At 52.2% G+C, this 20,355-nt stretch overlaps 1 protein-coding gene across 1 annotated transcript in view; it reads left to right on the top strand.

Annotated features, from left to right (window-relative positions):
* ABCB6 (ATP binding cassette subfamily B member 6 (LAN blood group)) overlaps positions 1-20,355 on the top strand; it is a 227,452-nt gene that overhangs the window by 95,080 nt on the left and 112,017 nt on the right. The window contains exons 5-7 of the mRNA XM_085650098.1: positions 2,446-2,538; positions 5,145-5,337; positions 10,624-10,745. Of these exons, the coding sequence (XP_085506224.1) occupies positions 2,446-2,538; positions 5,145-5,337; positions 10,624-10,745 (408 nt within the window). The remainder of the gene's footprint in view (positions 1-2,445; positions 2,539-5,144; positions 5,338-10,623; positions 10,746-20,355) is intronic.

The raw sequence follows: 20,355 nt of genomic DNA, 5'->3' as shown, positions 1-20,355 counted from the left end.
ACACGGCAGACGAATATAGATACTTAGGAGTAATAATCGATAAAGGAGGCCTGTTTAAATCTCAGATGAAGGAGGAAAAAAGAAAGGGCTTGCTAATGGCCATAACTCTGAAAAATCTTGCGCACAAACTCACAGGGCCGCTCCTGACCCCCATACTAAGGGTAGCCCAGGCGAAATTTCTTCCCACAACTGCATATGGTAGTGAAGCAATGCGGGGCAGAGACGCTAAGCAATTAGACAGCCTTCAGGTTCAAGCCTATAAACAAATGTTTTGTCTTCCGAACTACATCTCTCCAGCCCAGGTTAGGTTGGAGTTCGGGCTTTTGCGACAAGATCTTGCCAGACAAGGAGCATACATCATCTGTTGGTTTAAGATCAAAAGCTCTCGGTCCCACATGCTTAACAGTTTGCTGTGGCAAGAACTGCAAAACAGAGATACGTCCCAAGCCAGAGCTTACCTCCAGACAGCCCTGGAATACACTAAACTACAGGAACTCTGGGACGCCCAAATTGGATACTACGCTTTTAAAAAACTAGCCTGGAAGGTCATTAAACAAGCGTCACTGATTGAAGACAAGGCAACCTTCTCTAAAAGAGCCCATGCCTGGATGACTCTGAACACATATAAGTCTCTGACCCCACAGTCATATTTCAATCAGGGGTACTCTAAAGCAGTAAAACTGAGCTTTATGAGGTTCAGACTGGGAGTTCTGCCTTGTGCCCAACATCTTCCGCCATGGCAACGGCGGACAGGTCAAGACTCCTGCAGCCTGTGCAAAGCCAAGCAAGGTGACATTTTACACTTAATTTGCCTATGCAAAAATATGGCCCACGACCGGCAGAAACTCCTAAAAAACCTATTTAACACTATGGGTATCCGAACAAGGAGACAAGCGGTACTAGCATGTTTCAATCCAGAAAATACTCAGTTAAATTGCCGCCTAGAAAAAATTTTAACGTTTGCTGAACACAAACGGCTAAAAAACTTGGTAACTGTCCAAAAAAGCATCAACGCTTCTCCATACCAAGAAGGAGATACGGATCCGTCTTAGCCAGACCTTAAGGACTTATTCTCAGTTACAAGAAAGCCCCATTGAATGATCAACGAACTCGTCCGTTCACCCTGCTGCTGTTGTTCATAAATGCTTTTTAAAACTTAAATTTTTGCATATAAATTACATTATTTATAATCAAATTGCAAACGTGTATGTTTTAACATTAAGCTATTAGCACGATGGCACTTCAGAATTAATTTCAGGTAACAGCCTAAATTTATTGACATATTGACTATTCGTACTAGGAAACGGCTTAAAACTTAATGATAAAGCACCTGTTTTATATTACCTTTTAACTGATTTTATCGGTATTATGCACTGTTAATAAATGTTATATTGTTATGGTTTTTACTAACTAAACAATAAATTCTATTCTATTCTATTCTAATCAAAGGGGGCACATTTCTAAGGATCATGGCATAGGGGGCTGCTTCTGGAGGTAGGTTAATAATGGGGCCAGAGTTTGGGGTAGATTGACGGTCACAATTAACAGGACCAGAGCTGGCAGAGGAGACCTGGGAGCCTTCTGCAGTTAACACTCTTCTAGGGTGAGTCTGCACCTATCTGCCTGGGGCTCTTGGCTAAATAACTATGCATCACACTTCGTGGGGTTAATCACAGATTTACAATCTATCTCCTTTTCCGGCACACCTGCCGGCACTCCAGCAACAAGTGGTAAATAGAGCTGATGGGGCGAACCGCCCTCGATCTCTGCAATAGCTTGCTCAGTGTTTCCACAACACACCTCGAGTGGTGGAAGTAGCCCTTGATTAATTTTTGTACCTTTGAAATGAATGAATCCATGCAAGCTTGAATTTTGTTACTGATTAAGTCCTCAATAGGCTTGGTAGATGGTAATTCATTCTTGTCTCCTTCACAACTAATAATATTAAAATGCCTTAGAACTTCAGCAGAATGGATTTTTAAGAAGACAAAAAGACCTAGATTATAAATACGTTTGACAGATACCTATTTGGATTGGGTTGCTAACGTTTTAACAGATCTGTCCAGGTTTTTATGCATATTCCCTACTTTCAAGTATAAAAAGTCAAGGAGGGTGTTTGTTCTGCTCTCCCACTCCCGCCAGTAAAACCAGAAGAGCCATCCGGCAGCCCTCTGATAGGAAAACTATTTTGAGGTTGTTGGTCTGTGAACCTGCAAGTAGCCAATGACAAACCGTGAGCAGCTGTCTCAGGGAAGAGAAGACAATAAGCACAGTTTCAAATGTGAAACCTGTATCTGTCACACATCATCACAGAGTCGCAGGACCTCACTACCTACCAGCGAATGACGGTCAATCTCACAATCCCCCCTCAAAATATGACCCTTCTCTTCTCCCACTGGATCCCACCTTGTGCTGCTAACCATGTCTTCTGTTCTCCCCTTTCAGTGAATGAGATGTCCGGGGGGACGGCCTGGCCCATCCTTGCTCGCACCGTGTGCGTTTATGCTGGGCTGAAGTTTCTACAGGGAGGAGGAGCAGGTAAGACCACATCTGATGTTAGTGTGTGGGTGGTGGGTGTAGGAGGGGGCTAAAGCCTGGGTGCTGTCAAGAGTGGGGTGTGTCAGTTTTTATGAATTCTCATCTCTGCAGTTCTATTCCAGGTCCTTCTGGATGTCCTATAATCACTTCCCCTTGTTTAGGTTCAGATTTCCTCCAAACCCTTCTGAGAAATCTCGTGAGATCAGCAGAGGATCTTCCCCTTGCTCCATCTGATGTATCATCAGGGCCTTCACCCTCAGTGATGTTGCCAAAGCTCTTGTCAGTGGTTCCGCTAGAGCCCACTTCCTCTCTATCCACCGTCCCTTGGTATTGCATTACCTAATTTGCTATTACTAATTAGGTAATCGCAAATTAGGTAATGCAAAACCATTCACACCTATGGGCCTTGAGGCCCCTAGGAACTAATAGAGTGGTATTTCCTAATAGCGATGACCTGATTGGGAATTCTTAGGAATCGCTATTAGGTACTCGCTATTTTCTTACACACTATTTTGCATTCCTTAAATAGCAAGTTTCCTAAACTTCGCTATTTACAGAATGCAAAATGGATTTTTGATACATGGAGCCCCTAGTTTTTACCTCCCTAAAATACAAGCGAGCCCCTTTAGCACATGAGAGCTGGGTTGTACAAATGAGTATCTGTATCTCAGGTCAATGTTTAGACTCGTCTTTCCAGAGCGTGCAGCTGTGTTGCACTGCGCTTTACCCAGCTGCCAAAGGGCAGGTTGTAAATAAATGTCTGAGTGTGGCACCTGGCCATTTTACGAGTGTTTTTCTTGTTGAAGAGATGCACAAAGAGGGTTTTCTGGGACCTCCGATCAGAATACTTCACTTAGTACGAAAAATGAGTTGTACACCAATACAGTAAAAAACAAAATTGACCTAGGACCAGATGTACGACCATTCCATTTTTTCAGTCTCAAATCTCAACATTTTACGACTCGCAATTTGCGACTCGCAAAATAGAATGTACAACAGTGTCTGTTTGCGATTCCGAATGGAGTCGCAAATGACCTGCCTCATCAATATTCATGAGGCAGGTCACAATTTGCAAACCATTTGGAATGGCCTGCACTCGCAGGGATGGTGGCCTGCTGGGGTCAGCAGACGTACATCTGTCCCCCAGCACCGGCTGATGTCTGCTTTATGACAAATATTCCTCATATATCCGGATGCCTTGGGGGCAGTGTTCGTATTAGTTACTTTGGCAGAGTTATCGTTCCATTCTCCGCGTAGAGGCCCAAAGGCCACTATACAAACTGAGATTACTGGCCTAAATGCATTGCAGGAACGACGCGTCATCCAGACAGATCTGGAATCCTACAGCTTTTATTCTGCAGGGTCGGGATGTGTTCTGGCCCCAGTGATATACACTGAATTTGTCCTGGTGTAATTTTCCGGCACAGGGACACATTCGGCACTGCCCGCACACTGTCTGCTTTCTATTCAGAGTAGTTGCATACAAGCAGCGAGGGATCTTTCTTATTTTAATTTCCAGCTGCGCCCAAAATAAAGGCTTATTTAAAGGGCCATTAGTCCTCCTTTTCAATTGAGTTTCATCCTGTCTGGGAGCAGAACACCTAGATGCCAATGCAAGCGGGGGACACAGAGTGTTGTCACTTCGCAAGTACTTAGAAACTATGATTTGCCGCAGGTTTTTGACTTTATTCCACTCGAGTTTATATGAGAGGTGCATGCACTGTAAGAATGACAAATGTATCTTTCTGATCAAGTACTTACACAACAATTTAGTAGTAACTAATATATTTTTTAATTCTTTTATAATGCTACTCATCACAATGTAAGGTGTCCGAGCACTTTACATCACATGCACACATTGTACGAAGATAATTAAGCATACGTGTGTGTAAATCAATTTACATGTTGCATAAGATGAGTTACAGGATCCTTACCAGTAGGCATGGTCGGGAGAAACACAGTTGGAATTTAAAATTTCATTCACTAGTTGGGGTTGTCGGAACTAAGAAATTGATCACTGTGTCAAAAGCAGTAACTCACTTATCAGCATAAAATACAAATCTGTGATCTGCAAGTTACACAACGTGCCTTGCATGAGACACATTAAACCTCCATGATGCTTCATGAGTCTAAAAATGTGATTAGACACAAAACACACATCACTCCAAGAACTGCATTAACCATCAGGGTTATCTTCGCACTATTATAATTCCCTGAAATATGCTGAGCACACAAAGCTAGCCACACCAGGTACCTTAACCCCATAAGATATTTTAAAACACAGCCTCTTTGTGATTACTTTAGTAAGCCAGAACAGATTTTCTGTCACATTTGTCCTTGTTGCCAGTTTCTTAGTGGCTCAGTTTAAAAATAATAAATGTATAAGTTGACCTTCGCACGCCGCTTTTCATGACTTCACCCCTCGTGAGGTGGCTCCCTTTCCACTGCCATACCTTGACCCCCAATTTATAGGTTACTGTGATAGTATTTTACCAATTCTAGCACTGCCTAAAAGCATGGAAACCCCGGTCCTCCTGTGATCTTGAGTGGATCCCAGGGGCCTTCTTGGTGTCCTCTTTCTTACCCATACTTGTTTGTTTCCACAGGTTCCACAGGCTTCGTAAGCAACCTTCGCACCTTCATGTGGATCCGGGTCCAACAGTACACCAACCGCGAGGTGCAGACGCGCCTCTTTGCCCATCTTCACAGCTTGTCCTTACGGTGGCACTTAGGGCGCAAAACTGGCGAGGTGCTGCGGAGTGTGGATCGGGGTACCAGCAGCATCAACAGTCTGCTCAGGTAACGACGAGGAAGAGAAGCCTAGCATGCGGGACAGATGACGGTAGATGGCTGACCTCTGTTCATCCTTCTTTCAACTTCATTCAAAGGGCTTGTTGGGAAGTGAAGAGAAGAATGTGGTGAGCCGAGGTTTAGGTCAGGACATGGTGAGAAGTGCAGCAAAGAGCAAATATTTGAGAGGGTTAGAACCAATGACACAAGTAAGGGATGATGCTTGAAAAGCAAGAGGTGAAGCAGCGAAGTGAGAAAAGGAGAGGTAGTTCACATGTTGAATAACATGCTTGTGTAGAATCCGTACAGATTTGGTGTAAATTGTGAGAGCGGTTTCATGCTGTTTTCTTCTCCGAGGTGCATTCAAGTTGTAGACATGTTTGCACGTATTCAGTGGTGGGAGTGATTCTCATTCAGGAAGGAGGGCAGGCATGGACTGTGGTTTCGTTGGTAAGAACATGTCCATCCGTGCCCCATGTGACCTTGTGGTGGGTCCTTTTGAAGGTTTTCCGTGTTTGGTTGGATGTTCGCCAGCAGAGCATGGGCTCTCCCAGTTAGGGTGTGCACCCAGAAAGGGTAGTCTGTACTGTTCCCTTGTATGGGACGGTGGGGGGTTCTGATGGTTAGTGAACATGGGCTAGCATCATAGGCCTTTTACTTGTAAGGAAGAGGAGGGGGCCGGTACGGGCTGGTTCGTGGAGGGGGCCGGTACGGGCTGGTTCGTGGAGGGGGCCGGTACGGGCTGGTTCGTGGAGGGGGCCGGTACGGGCTGGTTCGTGGAGGGGGCCGGTACGGGCTGGTTCGTGGAGGGGGCCGGTACGGGCTGGTTCGTGGAGGGGGCCGGTACGGGCTGGTTCGTGGAGGGGGCCGGTACGGGCTGGTTCGTGGAGGGGGCCGGTACGGGCTGGTTCGTGGAGGGGGCCGGTACGGGCTGGTTCGTGGAGGGGGCCGGTACGGGCTGGTTCGTGGAGGGGGCCGGTACGGGCTGGTTCGTGGAGGGGGCCGGTACGGGCTGGTTCGTGGAGGGGGCCGGTACGGGCTGGTTCGTGGAGGGGGCCGGTACGGGCTGGTTCGTGGAGGGGGCCGGTACGGGCTGGTTCGTGGAGGGGGCCGGTACGGGCTGGTTCGTGGAGGGGGCCGGTACGGGCTGGTTCGTGGAGGGGGCCGGTACGGGCTGGTTCGTGGAGGGGGCCGGTACGGGCTGGTTCGTGGAGGGGGCCGGTACGGGCTGGTTCGTGGAGGGGGCCGGTACGGGCTGGTTCGTGGAGGGGGCCGGTACGGGCTGGTTCGTGGAGGGGGCCGGTACGGGCTGGTTCGTGGAGGGGGCCGGTACGGGCTGGTTCGTGGAGGGGGCCGGTACGGGCTGGTTCGTGGAGGGGGCCGGTACGGGCTGGTTCGTGGAGGGGGCCGGTACGGGCTGGTTCGTGGAGGGGGCCGGTACGGGCTGGTTCGTGGAGGGGGCCGGTACGGGCTGGTTCGTGGAGGGGGCCGGTACGGGCTGGTTCGTGGAGGGGGCCGGTACGGGCTGGTTCGTGGAGGGGGCCGGTACGGGCTGGTTCGTGGAGGGGGCCGGTACGGGCTGGTTCGTGGAGGGGGCCGGTACGGGCTGGTTCGTGGAGGGGGCCGGTACGGGCTGGTTCGTGGAGGGGGCCGGTACGGGCTGGTTCGTGGAGGGGGCCGGTACGGGCTGGTTCGTGGAGGGGGCCGGTACGGGCTGGTTCGTGGAGGGGGCCGGTACGGGCTGGTTCGTGGAGGGGGCCGGTACGGGCTGGTTCGTGGAGGGGGCCGGTACGGGCTGGTTCGTGGAGGGGGCCGGTACGGGCTGGTTCGTGGAGGGGGCCGGTACGGGCTGGTTCGTGGAGGGGGCCGGTACGGGCTGGTTCGTGGAGGGGGCCGGTACGGGCTGGTTCGTGGAGGGGGCCGGTACGGGCTGGTTCGTGGAGGGGGCCGGTACGGGCTGGTTCGTGGAGGGGGCCGGTACGGGCTGGTTCGTGGAGGGGGCCGGTACGGGCTGGTTCGTGGAGGGGGCCGGTACGGGCTGGTTCGTGGAGGGGGCCGGTACGGGCTGGTTCGTGGAGGGGGCCGGTACGGGCTGGTTCGTGGAGGGGGCCGGTACGGGCTGGTTCGTGGAGGGGGCCGGTACGGGCTGGTTCGTGGAGGGGGCCGGTACGGGCTGGTTCGTGGAGGGGGCCGGTACGGGCTGGTTCGTGGAGGGGGCCGGTACGGGCTGGTTCGTGGAGGGGGCCGGTACGGGCTGGTTCGTGGAGGGGGCCGGTACGGGCTGGTTCGTGGAGGGGGCCGGTACGGGCTGGTTCGTGGAGGGGGCCGGTACGGGCTGGTTCGTGGAGGGGGCCGGTACGGGCTGGTTCGTGGAGGGGGCCGGTACGGGCTGGTTCGTGGAGGGGGCCGGTACGGGCTGGTTCGTGGAGGGGGCCGGTACGGGCTGGTTCGTGGAGGGGGCCGGTACGGGCTGGTTCGTGGAGGGGGCCGGTACGGGCTGGTTCGTGGAGGGGGCCGGTACGGGCTGGTTCGTGGAGGGGGCCGGTACGGGCTGGTTCGTGGAGGGGGCCGGTACGGGCTGGTTCGTGGAGGGGGCCGGTACGGGCTGGTTCGTGGAGGGGGCCGGTACGGGCTGGTTCGTGGAGGGGGCCGGTACGGGCTGGTTCGTGGAGGGGGCCGGTACGGGCTGGTTCGTGGAGGGGGCCGGTACGGGCTGGTTCGTGGAGGGGGCCGGTACGGGCTGGTTCGTGGAGGGGGCCGGTACGGGCTGGTTCGTGGAGGGGGCCGGTACGGGCTGGTTCGTGGAGGGGGCCGGTACGGGCTGGTTCGTGGAGGGGGCCGGTACGGGCTGGTTCGTGGAGGGGGCCGGTACGGGCTGGTTCGTGGAGGGGGCCGGTACGGGCTGGTTCGTGGAGGGGGCCGGTACGGGCTGGTTCGTGGAGGGGGCCGGTACGGGCTGGTTCGTGGAGGGGGCCGGTACGGGCTGGTTCGTGGAGGGGGCCGGTACGGGCTGGTTCGTGGAGGGGGCCGGTACGGGCTGGTTCGTGGAGGGGGCCGGTACGGGCTGGTTCGTGGAGGGGGCCGGTACGGGCTGGTTCGTGGAGGGGGCCGGTACGGGCTGGTTCGTGGAGGGGGCCGGTACGGGCTGGTTCGTGGAGGGGGCCGGTACGGGCTGGTTCGTGGAGGGGGCCGGTACGGGCTGGTTCGTGGAGGGGGCCGGTACGGGCTGGTTCGTGGAGGGGGCCGGTACGGGCTGGTTCGTGGAGGGGGCCGGTACGGGCTGGTTCGTGGAGGGGGCCGGTACGGGCTGGTTCGTGGAGGGGGCCGGTACGGGCTGGTTCGTGGAGGGGGCCGGTACGGGCTGGTTCGTGGAGGGGGCCGGTACGGGCTGGTTCGTGGAGGGGGCCGGTACGGGCTGGTTCGTGGAGGGGGCCGGTACGGGCTGGTTCGTGGAGGGGGCCGGTACGGGCTGGTTCGTGGAGGGGGCCGGTACGGGCTGGTTCGTGGAGGGGGCCGGTACGGGCTGGTTCGTGGAGGGGGCCGGTACGGGCTGGTTCGTGGAGGGGGCCGGTACGGGCTGGTTCGTGGAGGGGGCCGGTACGGGCTGGTTCGTGGAGGGGGCCGGTACGGGCTGGTTCGTGGAGGGGGCCGGTACGGGCTGGTTCGTGGAGGGGGCCGGTACGGGCTGGTTCGTGGAGGGGGCCGGGACGGGCTGGTTCGTGGAGGGGGCCGGGACGGGCTGGTTCGTGGAGGGGGCCGGGCCGGGCTGGTTCGTGGAGGGGGCCGGGCCGGGCTGGTTCGTGGAGGGGGCCGGGCCGGGCTGGTTCGTGGAGGGGGCCGGGCCGGGACGGGCCGGTTCGTGGAGGGGGCCGGGCCGGGACGGGCCGGTTCGTGGAGGGGGCCGGGCCGGGACGGGCCGGTTCGTGGAGGGGGCCGGGCCGGGACGGGCCGGTTCGTGGAGGGGGCCGGGACGGGCCGGTTCGTGGAGGGGGCCGGGCCGGTTCGTGGAGGGGGCCGGGCCGGGACGGGCCGGTTCGTGGAGGGGGCCGGGCCGGGACGGGCCGGTTCGTGGAGGGGGCCGGGCCGGGACGGGCCGGTTCGTGGAGGGGGCCGGGCCGGGACGGGCCGGTTCGTGGAGGGGGCCGGGCCGGGACGGGCCGGTTCGTGGAGGGGGCCGGGCCGGGACGGGCCGGTTCGTGGAGGGGGCCGGGCCGGGACGGGCCGGTTCGTGGAGGGGGCCGGGCCGGGACGGGCCGGTTCGTGGAGGGGGCCGGGCCGGGACGGGCCGGTTCGTGGAGGGGGCCGGGCCGGGCTTGTTCACATGGCCCGTTCTGGTGTTGATCTGGTCTGGTCTGCAGTGATGATCTGTTCTGGTGTTGATCTGGTGTGGTCTGCAGGGATGGTCTGTTCTGGTGTTGATCTGGTGTGGTCTGCAGGGATGGTCTGTTCTGGTGTTGATCTGGTGTGGTCTGCAGGGATGGTCTGTTCTGGTGTTGATCTGGTGTGGTCTGCAGGGATGGTCCATACTGGTCTGCAGTGATGGGCAAGTCTGATGTTGATCTGGTGTGGTCTGCTGTGATGGTCCGTACTGGTCTGCAGTAATGGTGAAGTCTGGTTTTGATCTGGTGTGGTCTGCAGCGATGTTCTGATCTGTTAGGATGGCAGGTTCTGGTCTGTAGTGATTCTCCGGTTTGGTCTGGTCTAGTCTAGTATGGTGTGATGGAATGGTCTGGTCTAGACTGATTTGTAATGATGGCTCATGAGGGTCTGGTGACAGCCTTGTCTGATTTGTATGGATAGCGAATACTGGTCTGCAGTTGTGCTTTGGTCTGGTATAGTCTGGTCTGTAGTAATGGTTTGGTCTACACTGATCTGTCATGATGGTTCGGTCTAGACTGATCTGTCATGATGGTTCGGTCTGGTCTGGTGATAGTCTGGTCTGATCTGATCCGTATGGATAGCCAATACTGGTCTGTAGTGTTGCTTCGGTCTGGTATACTCTGGTATGTAGTGATGCTTTGGTTTGATCCAGTCTGGTGATGGTCTACAGTGATGCTCTGGTCTGTAATGATGGTGAGATGTCCTCTTTGAAGATGGTGATGAGTAATGCGTAGAAGTGATCAAGTGAGGCTGGTTATGATGCTTGGAATGTCTTTGTGTAGAGCTTTGTTTGTTAGCAAGAACAGTATCTGTGTTGGATAAACACTGTAGAAACAGTGTTGGAGGGTTTGATGGAGACTGCTTAGGGTCTGTAGAACAGCTCTATCTAAAGACTCTCTGGCCTTCTCTTCACAGTTACATCGTCTTCAGCATCTTCCCTACCATTGCGGACATCGTCATCGGCATCATCTACTTCACCTCGTCCTTCAACGCCTGGTTTGGGCTCATCATCTTTATCTGCATGACCCTATACCTGAGTGAGTGACACGCGCTTGATCTCTGTACCTGAGTGATTGAGAGTTGAATGATTTCTGTTTGGGAGTGTGCTCTGTACCGGAGTGAGTGTCAGTCGAGAGGCCTCTAGTTGGGGAATTGCATTGTATCTAAGTGACTGACACATGTGCGATGTCTGTACCTGAGCGAGTGACACACGCATGATCTCTGTACCTGAGTGATTGAGAATCGAATGATTTCTGGTTGGGAGCGTGCTCTGTGCATGAGCGAGTGTCAGTCGAGAGGCCTCTAGTTGGGAGTTACATTGTACCTGAGCAAGTGACACACATGATATCTCTGTACCTGAGTCAGTGACTATCAATTGATATCTGGTTGGGGAAGTGGTCTGTAACCGAGTGAGTAGCGGAGGGCACCCTGGAAAGGAAAGAGCTGTGCAAAAGATTGAGGGACCTCCAGGTGAACTCTGTGTAGGGGAAGAAGATATGCTGGTGATGGAAGCTGTGAGGGAAGGTTGAGATGTGTACAAGCTTGAAGGGCCCACTGGCACAAAGGAAAGTGTGCGGTAAGGAGACCTGTGGGAAAGGATGCGCTGTGTGCAAACCTCTGTAGCCAATGGGTAACCTCTATGCTGGGAGAGGCAAAAAAACAAGTGTGTGAAAATACAGGGCCATAGGGAAGAGAAGAGACTTGAAGCAAATCTACTATATTGTAGGAAACCAGTGTAGTTCTTTCACGGCTAGCAGACAGGTAGCCTGACATTAGTGTTTTCAACCCTCTTGGTTTGACTGTGCCTCAGAGGGGTAAATGAAAGAATGAACTGCAGTCTTCTACAATGGACTTTTACACAAAGGTGTCCTGGTGCCATAACGTGCAGTCGATATAAGCAGCCTTTGGAGCATGAACTGTTAAAGTGAGGAATCTTAAGGGTAGGTTTAGAAGAAAGTCTGAGAGTACGAGATGGGAGGTAACACACCAATTTATAGTGTGGGTAGCTGGACCACACATTTATCGGCCCATTAATCCATGTTAAGAGTTAAGAGCTCTGAAGGTAATCCTTTTAACTACAGGACGGCAGTGCAATTTTGCAAGAGGAGGTTTAATAAAGTCTTGTTTCCTCAGACCAAAAAGAAGGCAGGCTGAAGTATTTAAAATGATCTGAAATCTGCTTACGAGTGATTGTGGCTGGTCCATGCAAAGGGCATTGCAATGTTCTCATCTTGAGAAGGCAGCCTGAATGATTACACGACTTCCGGGATGGAGAAAGATTTATCCTCCAGGTTCTCAGCGAGTTAACGCAGGTAGTCGAGATCTTGTCATCCTTATGGGAAAGAGTGAAGCGGAGTCAAAGGTTATGCTTTGATGGTGGTGACAAGGTTAGGCAAGCACTGGGCAGCCGTTCAGACAGAGGGACGCGTCCAAAATAGGGATCTCCATCACAATCCGGTGTGTGTGGCAGCTGACCTTCAGTCTGCAGCATGAGTCCTTCAGGCCTGGGCGGGCGGTCAGTCTGAGTGCCCCGGAGGTCAATCAAACTTTGGGGATCATCTGCAACGGCCTTCAAGGAGATGCAGAAGAATCCAAATAGAGATACCAAGGGAGCCACGGTGGCGTTGAAAATAGTGAGACTCGGGGTGAAGCCGGTGGGGCACCGCATAGCAGAGTTTTGAATTTGAAATTAATATGGGATTAAATGGTGGCGGGGAGCCTGTGACCTAACACCAAGAAATGAATAAATGCACTCCAGGGAAGAGAGATGGACGCCATCCCCAAAACTTATGCAGCGCGAGTGGACGGTCATTGGTGTCAAAGGCAGCTGAGAGAATCAAGAGAATCAAGAGAGAGGCCTCGCGGCCTTCCAGCTCTAACCTAATGTCACTCAAAGCAGTGAACGGGAATGTCTCTCCACAGTGAGCCGGATGGGGCCCCGACTGAGCGGGACCAAGGGCAGCAGCCTCCTCCAAGAAGCAGGGGAGCCGGGAGTTGATGGATTTCTCTAGACTCTTAACTTACAGAAGGAGAAGAGAAATAGGACAATAGTGTTACAGCTTAGTGGGTTCAGCGTTAGTTTTTCCATTTAAATCGTGACAATAGCTTATTCGAGGGAGGCAGATATTAGGGTCGGTGTTACATTTCTTTTTTTCTTTTTATTATTTTTTATCAAACAAGCTCAGAAAACGTTACACGGTTGAACATATGTGCATGTATACAACTAGGTTGAGTTAATGTCTAGGATACGTCCTGGAAATGGTTACACAATCGCAATCATCATAAGAATAATCGTAAGGTTGGATTAGCCATTCTACCCAAAGTAGGGAAGGGAATCATAACAGGCTCAATGCCGTTCACTGCCAAGCAGGTGCGGCGGTCTGGTAGGGGACATTAGCCCTCTCTATGCACTTCTGTAGCTGCGCCATGGGGACCATATTTTCCCTCCTTTCTTTAAGCATCCTTAACTTTTGTTCACTACTTCGTCCGCTCGTTGGCACCAATCCAAGTCGTTCTCCCATTCCGCCTCCGAAGGAGGGAGGTGCGCACCCCAGCGCCAAGTGATGTTCCGTTTTGTGACTCCCGCCACCAGTGCCAGCCAGAGTCTATTGTGTCTATGCCAGTCTTCCTCCCCCTTAATCATTAAAAGGAGCCATCATGCATCTAGCTGGATCTCCGTCCCCAGTACATTCGACATTACTGTCGTGACTCTCTGCGAGAATGAATTGATCATGGAACATTCCCATAGGATATGGAACAAGCATTTGCAATGCAATAGGTCTCGCATTTGTAAAGTTTAAAGTTGTTGGTATTGTAAAAGGCAATGTTTTTTGCATGGTCTGTTCTGTTGTGTACTCTCAGACCCCATGAAAAGCCCCCTCCCCCACCCGAGAGTATGGTCTGGTTTGTTGTGCACCCTCAGACCCCATGTGAAGTCCCCACCTGAGAGCATGACGTGGTCTCTTGTACACCCTCTGCCCCATGTTAAGCCCCCTCCCCCATCTGAGAGAAATATACCGTGGATATTAATAACGTTCACCCCAACGGGGTCTCTTGGCGCTGAATAACAGATGTTTATTGCTAAAAAAGCTAATAAAAGCACCACTTGTGAGAGGCCTCTAGTGCCTACGCCTCCGGATTCAAAACTCCTTGTGGTGCAGAATAAAAAAGCAAGTGGGTGATCTGGTGCCTCCGTCTGAGGATAGGCCCCGCTCTGTCCCTCCCCCTCTTAGCGGTGGGTGTTCTCAGAACTGTGTCCACGAGGCCTGTAGGAACCCCCCTCCCATCCCCGATAAATAAACACACATGGTTATTTATTTATTTATTTATTTTATCAATTTGTAGGGCGCGACAGCTACCCAAGAAGGGTTTCCCGGCGCCTAGACACAGCTAGAAAAGAACAAGGCAAAAAACGGAGGGGGGATTTAGAGTGGTTACTGTTCATATAGCCAGGTCTTTACAAGCTTTCTGAAGCTAAGGAGGTTATCTTCCTTCCGAATATTTGGAGGAAGAGAGTTCCATAGGGTCGGTCCAAGATAGGCAAAGGATCTGCCCCCTGATCTTGCACGTTTGAACCTAGGTATACAGAACCGTACTGCTGTCTGTGACCGGAGGTTTCTATTTGGTGTGTAGAGGCAGGCAAGGGATTGGAGGTATTTTGGGGCTCCACCAGTTTTTATTTTGAACATATAGTTCAAAGCCTTGAAACGAACTCTGTTCTCAATCCTGAGCCAATGGAGGTCCCGGCGGTGGTTCGAGACTCCAGCGTTCCTGGGAATCTTGCATAGGAGTCTGACTGCGGCATTTTGTGCCACTTGCAGGCGTCCAATGACTGATTTATTTGCGCCTAAGTAAAGGATGTTGCCGTAGTCAAGCCTAGATGTAATAAGGGCATTGACTACGGTCTTCTGTGTTGACGAAGGCAACATCCACAGGATTTTCCTCAACCATCTGATTATGGTGAGGCACAATCCGCTAACTTTGCTGGCCTGCTTATCCATGGATAAGGCGTTGTCTAGTAAAAAGCCCAGATTACGAGCATGGGGCACCGGGGTAGGAAGGGTGCCCATCTGTTCTGGCCAATGCGCGGGGTTCCAGAGTTCGTTGTCTTTTCCCAAAATCAGAATTTCCGTCTTGTCCCCGTTCAGTTTTAACTGGTTTGCTGTCATCCAGTTCAGTATTTTTAGTAGTCCTTCCTTGAGTAGCGACGGGGAGTGGGGACAAGAGTTAGACAGGGAAAAAATGATTTGGGTGTCATCGGCGTAGTTCATGAGCGTTAGCCCTAGCTTCTCAACAAGTTCTACTAATGGTTTTAGATAAATATTAAAAAACAGAGGGCTCAGGATGGACCCCTGTGGCACTCCATGAGCTGCAGGTAGAGAGTCTGACTCGGCCTGTGCTGATGCGATCTGAAAGGTTCTGTTTGCCAGAAAGGATTTAATCCATTCCAGAGCCTTTCCTCTTATGCCATTTGTGTGTAGTTCTCTAAGGAGCGTTTCGTGGGAGATGGTATCGAACGCCGCACTTAGATCCAATAGCACAAGTGCTACCGTTTGGCCTTGGTCAAGGAGTTGTCGGATATTTTCGGTGACACCTAACAGGGCGGTCTCCGTCGAGAAACCAGCCCTGAAACCAGATTGCGAAGGGTGGAGTAAACAGTTTCCTTCTGCAAAAGTGGCTAGCGTGGAATGTACGTGTCTCTCGAGGCACTTAGAGAAAGCAGGGAGCAGAGATATAGGCCTATAATTGGCCAGTATCTCTGGGTTTGCATTAGGCTTCTTCAAGAGGGGTGTCACCATAGCATGCTTCCATAAGGCCGGGACAGTGGCGAGGTCGAAGGACAAATTTAAAATATTGGCAATGATATTCAGGGACTGGTCATCCAATTGTTTTATAATTTTAATAGGGATAGGGTCCCTAGGGGAGCCAGACTTGACAGATTTAAGGATTCCTTTAAGATTCTCCAGTGAGAGGTTCGGCCAGGATTCCAGCAGGTTTTTGTCAGCAGCAGTGGGTTGAGGTAGGCCGGGGTTAGAGGGAAGGGGTGGGTCAGCGTTAGATATTTTGGTGTTGATGTCTGAGATAATTTTGTCAATTTTCTCAGTAAAAAAGCAAGCTAATGCCTGACATTGTTGAGTGCTTAAAGGGGGTGCAGCGGCTGCAGTATTTGCGCCTGCCAATTCCTTAACTGTAGAGAAGAGGGTTTTGGGCATATTAGTTGCTTCGATAATTGTTTGTGAGACGAAGGCAGCTCTTGCCTTTGTGCACGCCGTATGATATTTGTTTCTGGCTTCATGGTAGCATTTTTTTGCATAAGGGTCGTACTTTTTACGCCATTTTCTTTCTAATACTTTGCATCTTGACTTTTCAGTTTTGAGGCTGTCGTTAAACCATGGAGCCGGGGGACGATGCCTACTCCTTTTGGTGTGAATAGAGGGCAGACAGTTGTTGGCAGCATTTGTAAGCCAATTTTGCGTCTCAATTGCTGCGTGGTCCATGTTGGGGTTTAAGCTAGGAGGGTTTTGTTTGAGTGCCGCATTTAAGGCACCTATGTCGACTGACTTCCAGTTCCTTCTATACCCTATTTACTTATGACAGCGCTGTGTAGGGAGAAAGAAAAGAGAGGACGGAATCAAGAGACAGTATTGTATGGAGTAAGTGATAGTGAGGCAGGGAGCAGGAGACTGAGGAGTACGTGGATTAGAGAGTGCTAAAGGAAAGAGAGAGGGTAGACATCAAGAGACAGGGTAGAGAGCAAAAGATAGGGCTAGATAGTATGAGACAGTGGGTAAAGTGCAAAAGCCACTAGGATGGAGAGCAATAAAGATGTAGAGGGTAAGAGAGGGGGTGGAAGGAGCAATGTACACTGGGGTAGCAAGAAGCAAAGTGTGGGTAAGAGACTAAGGGGTAGAGAGTAAGAGATAGAGGGAGGGACGAGAACGGTCCACCCGAAGCTGTATATAATGCCCCTTCTGTTGATATACCATGTGTCCTGAAAACCATTGACGCTGGGGAACTCCTGGAAAGAGGAGACGGGACAGGTGGACACCACACTTAGCTGTCCGGGGAGGGGTGTACTCCTGGAGGTGGGACACATGCTTACCGGAGGTCCCTGGGTGGAAAGGCTGGTTTACTTAACACTGGCATGCAGCCTGAGGGCTCTTCACCAAGGAGAGCATGTGAGCACTGTGGGAATACATCCAGCTGAGCTTGGGGCGTGCTGGGGGTACTAGGCATCTACAGGAGTCGGATGAAAGAGCCCGCAGAAACCTACCACAAGATCGGGTGCAAATCTCCCCATGCGAGGAGCCAGGCCCTGTTGGGATCTGAAGCCAGTCCAGGTGTCAGCCATGTTTGCCTGCGTCCCCACATGTTGCGGCCTGTAACGTGACCCGCACGCCCATGAGGGGGTAAAAAAAAAACTGATACCGAAAGCGCGGTGCCCTTGAAGTGGATATTGCGCCCCCCCCCCCCCAAAAAAAATTATACACTAAAAGTAAATCCTTAATGACATTCTGCTCTATTGTGCATCACTTTTGGTCACTTTTGAACTGCCGCAAGATGGTGATAAATGTAGTCCTTCTTTCCCAGACCTGATAAGCTCCATAGCGCTTATCTTGTTGTACTTCCATAGTGCCCATTTAACGAAACGCTGCGATGGGGTTGTTGGGAGGGCCATGCCCTTAATATGCAGATTGCACTTAGATCTCTGCAGCAGGCGCTCAACCACCGATCTACCTCCCGCTCAGGGTTATTAGTTCACCGAACAGTTTCGCCACAGCAGCGCGAGCCTGACCCAGCTGTCCACGGGAACCACGTTCATCTCATTAGCATAATCTGATAATACAAGCTAAGACTGCTCTTTAAATCCTGCTGGGGTGTGTAATTGATGGAAATGCTGTTCAAATAGATTAACCCTGGAAGTGCCCCACAGCGCCCAGAAAGTCACTGAGATCAAAATATGCGCTATACAAACTGAAACTCCCAGGGGGCAGAGACAAGTTTCCACCTTCTTATTCCCTCTCCCTCCCATCTGGTGATACCGTATTTTGAACAGTCCGCCGCGTTCAATGGTCGCTCCCTTTAAAGTTGGTACGGATTTCAACACCGCTGGACATCATAGCGCAAGCCGTGCTGGGCTCACCTGTGCCACACTTGGTGAGGTGCCCTCGGGGTATCGAGCCGGGCACCGAGCGGCTGTCAGCAGGCACGGGGCCAAGGTGCAGCGCTTTGGAGAGGGGTAGGTTGGGTGTGACACTCCGGACCACACTGCAGTCATTTACCTACCGTAAGTATGCAGCACCCCGGGAGGGTTCGGACCCTCGATACATGGCAGAGAAGCACAGGCAGGCGGCCCCACATGTGATCGTGTGCCGAAGAGCACACTGCTCAGTCTTCTGAGGCGGGATTGAGTACATACCAGGTCTGTTCGTTCCACGTTCCATCCCAGGGCATCTGTAACGTCCAGACTGTTAGCAGCTTCTAGGGTTGCACCGCTTTGAAGAGCTCTCAGTTTGTTGAAAAGGAAAGAACCGAAGCACAGTGTGATAAAGAGACTTCCCCAGGATCACACAGCCTGCCTGAGCGAGGAAGACAGATTATAATACGGATTTCCCAGTCACATATAGAATGATATAAACACTAAACCGCAGGATTGCTGCATTTGTTCCTCAGGGCTATGAGTCTGTGACCTCACACGGGTTTCCCTACACATTTACTCCAGGGAATGCTTGGACAAGTTATTGTCATGGGCACTAAAACGCAGCTATGTACCCAGGAGACGATGCAGATAAGGTCTGTGTTATGCACTGTTAGCGGGTTCTCAATAATTGGTGCAACACCTTGTGGGTTTAGCAAAGGATTTATTGTGCACAATACACGTTTCTTTCGTGTTTTACCACGATAGCAGCAAAACAGAATAAGGATGTTGAAACAGGTGTAGGAGTCCCGCTGGCTTGTCCTCTTCTTTTCGCGTCTTCAGGGCGTCTTCCTGGACTCGCGGTGGTGCTCGGGGAGAGAAGTGAAACGTGAAAAATTGGTGAGATTCCGATCTCCTGCATTACCACGGGAAGGAGTAGTGAGGGACCACCAACACTCTCGTGACGACTTATGCGAGGTAGGGATGTGCTAGTGTGGGGTTAGGGAAGTGAGGTACCCAAGATGAGGCAGGGGGCGGTTTTCCCCTATCCGTCCGGTTTCTCCCGCATCCGTCCGGTTTCTCCCGCCGCCGTCCGGTTTCTCCCGCCGCCCTATCCAGCCCGTGAAGTGCTTGCGTACCTGTGTTAGCCACGCTCCTCCTGGAACGTGGCTGGGCGAAGCGTGTTCCTCGCAGTCCCTCGGCTCTGTCGGCTTCTTCGGTTCCCCAACGTCCTCTCCTCCGCCAGATAGCAATTGTGGTCCTCTCCTTCCTCCGTCTCCTCTTTCTTCCAATCGGTCTTCTCTTTCCTTCCTCCTACGCTCTCCTCACTCCTCTGTACCTCTGGTGGTGTAACACCCACTCTTCCGGGTTCCATCCGCACTTGTTGAAGCGCTGTTCTCTACGTCTCCAAAGGGGGCAGAGCCATAATCCTGCTCTCCAGTTAAAGATATAGTCTCCTACTCCAGAAAACTCATACTCCGCTCGGCTTGCCGGTCTCCCTTCCTCGTGCTGGGTGATTGGTCATCCTGTACCTTCCACCACTCCGAGTTACGTGACAAAGCCTCCCCGGGGACATCGGACTTTCGACATGCACAAACCAACATCCTTCTTCCTGGCGAGAACTGAGTCTAAATGTAGCACATCGGAATATTTTTCATTTTTTCTAACATCCCATTACCTTTAGGGAAGGGCCATGCATAATTAAATGTTCCGGTCCCTGCACGCACAAACGCTAGTTACCACAGTTAGGTTGAGACGGAGACAACGGGTGATAACAGAAAAGAGGAGAAATAGGAGGCAGAGGACGAGAAAAACTAGAGAGACAGCGGGGGAAAAAAACAGGGGTAAATGCACTAACTTCGTATGATGCCATAGTGAATACATATCTTTGTTGTGGCAGTGTGAGTACACACTCTACATATTGTCACATTTGCACACACGGCATGCACAATTCATGGAGACTGCTCCAATTACACAGCTGACATGCAGTCTGGGAGCGATGTGGGAGGACAGCCCCCTCCGACGCGGGTATCACATGTGACGGTGTGCAGGTCAGGAGATTATTTCGAGCTGAGGGTACAGGACAGTTGTTACCTACCCTTATTGCATTCCGACTGCAGAGCTTTAGCTTCCAGGGAAATAGCTGCAGGCAATTGAATCGCACACAAATTTAGTGTGGAGAGAGCTAGGTACACATGCCGGAGCTCTGCGCGTGCGACACGCTGCCTTCATGCCGTATTCACATGCTGCAGTTGTCTCTGTGATTGGTTGACAAGGTCCACCAATCACAGAGACGACTGCTGCATGCTAATACGGCGTGAACACAGCGTGATTAAAGATGGCATGCGCTTGTTCCGATGGGCGGGCTAAAAAAACAGCAAAGATGTCAACAAAAATGACACCCAGCAAATGAAAAGCTTAAAAAAAAACATTAATCACGACGTGAGCGAATTAGAAATGATTAGGACAGAGGGGCGAGACCTAAAAAGCGCTCGCCATCTGTTTTCATT

This window comes from Triturus cristatus, chromosome 3_2 (assembly GCF_964204655.1).
Source record: "Triturus cristatus chromosome 3_2, aTriCri1.1, whole genome shotgun sequence".
Classification (NCBI taxonomy): Eukaryota; Metazoa; Chordata; class Amphibia; order Caudata; family Salamandridae; genus Triturus; species Triturus cristatus.
Note: the sequence above shows the minus strand (reverse complement) of the source record. Positions and strands in the feature narration are given on the sequence as shown.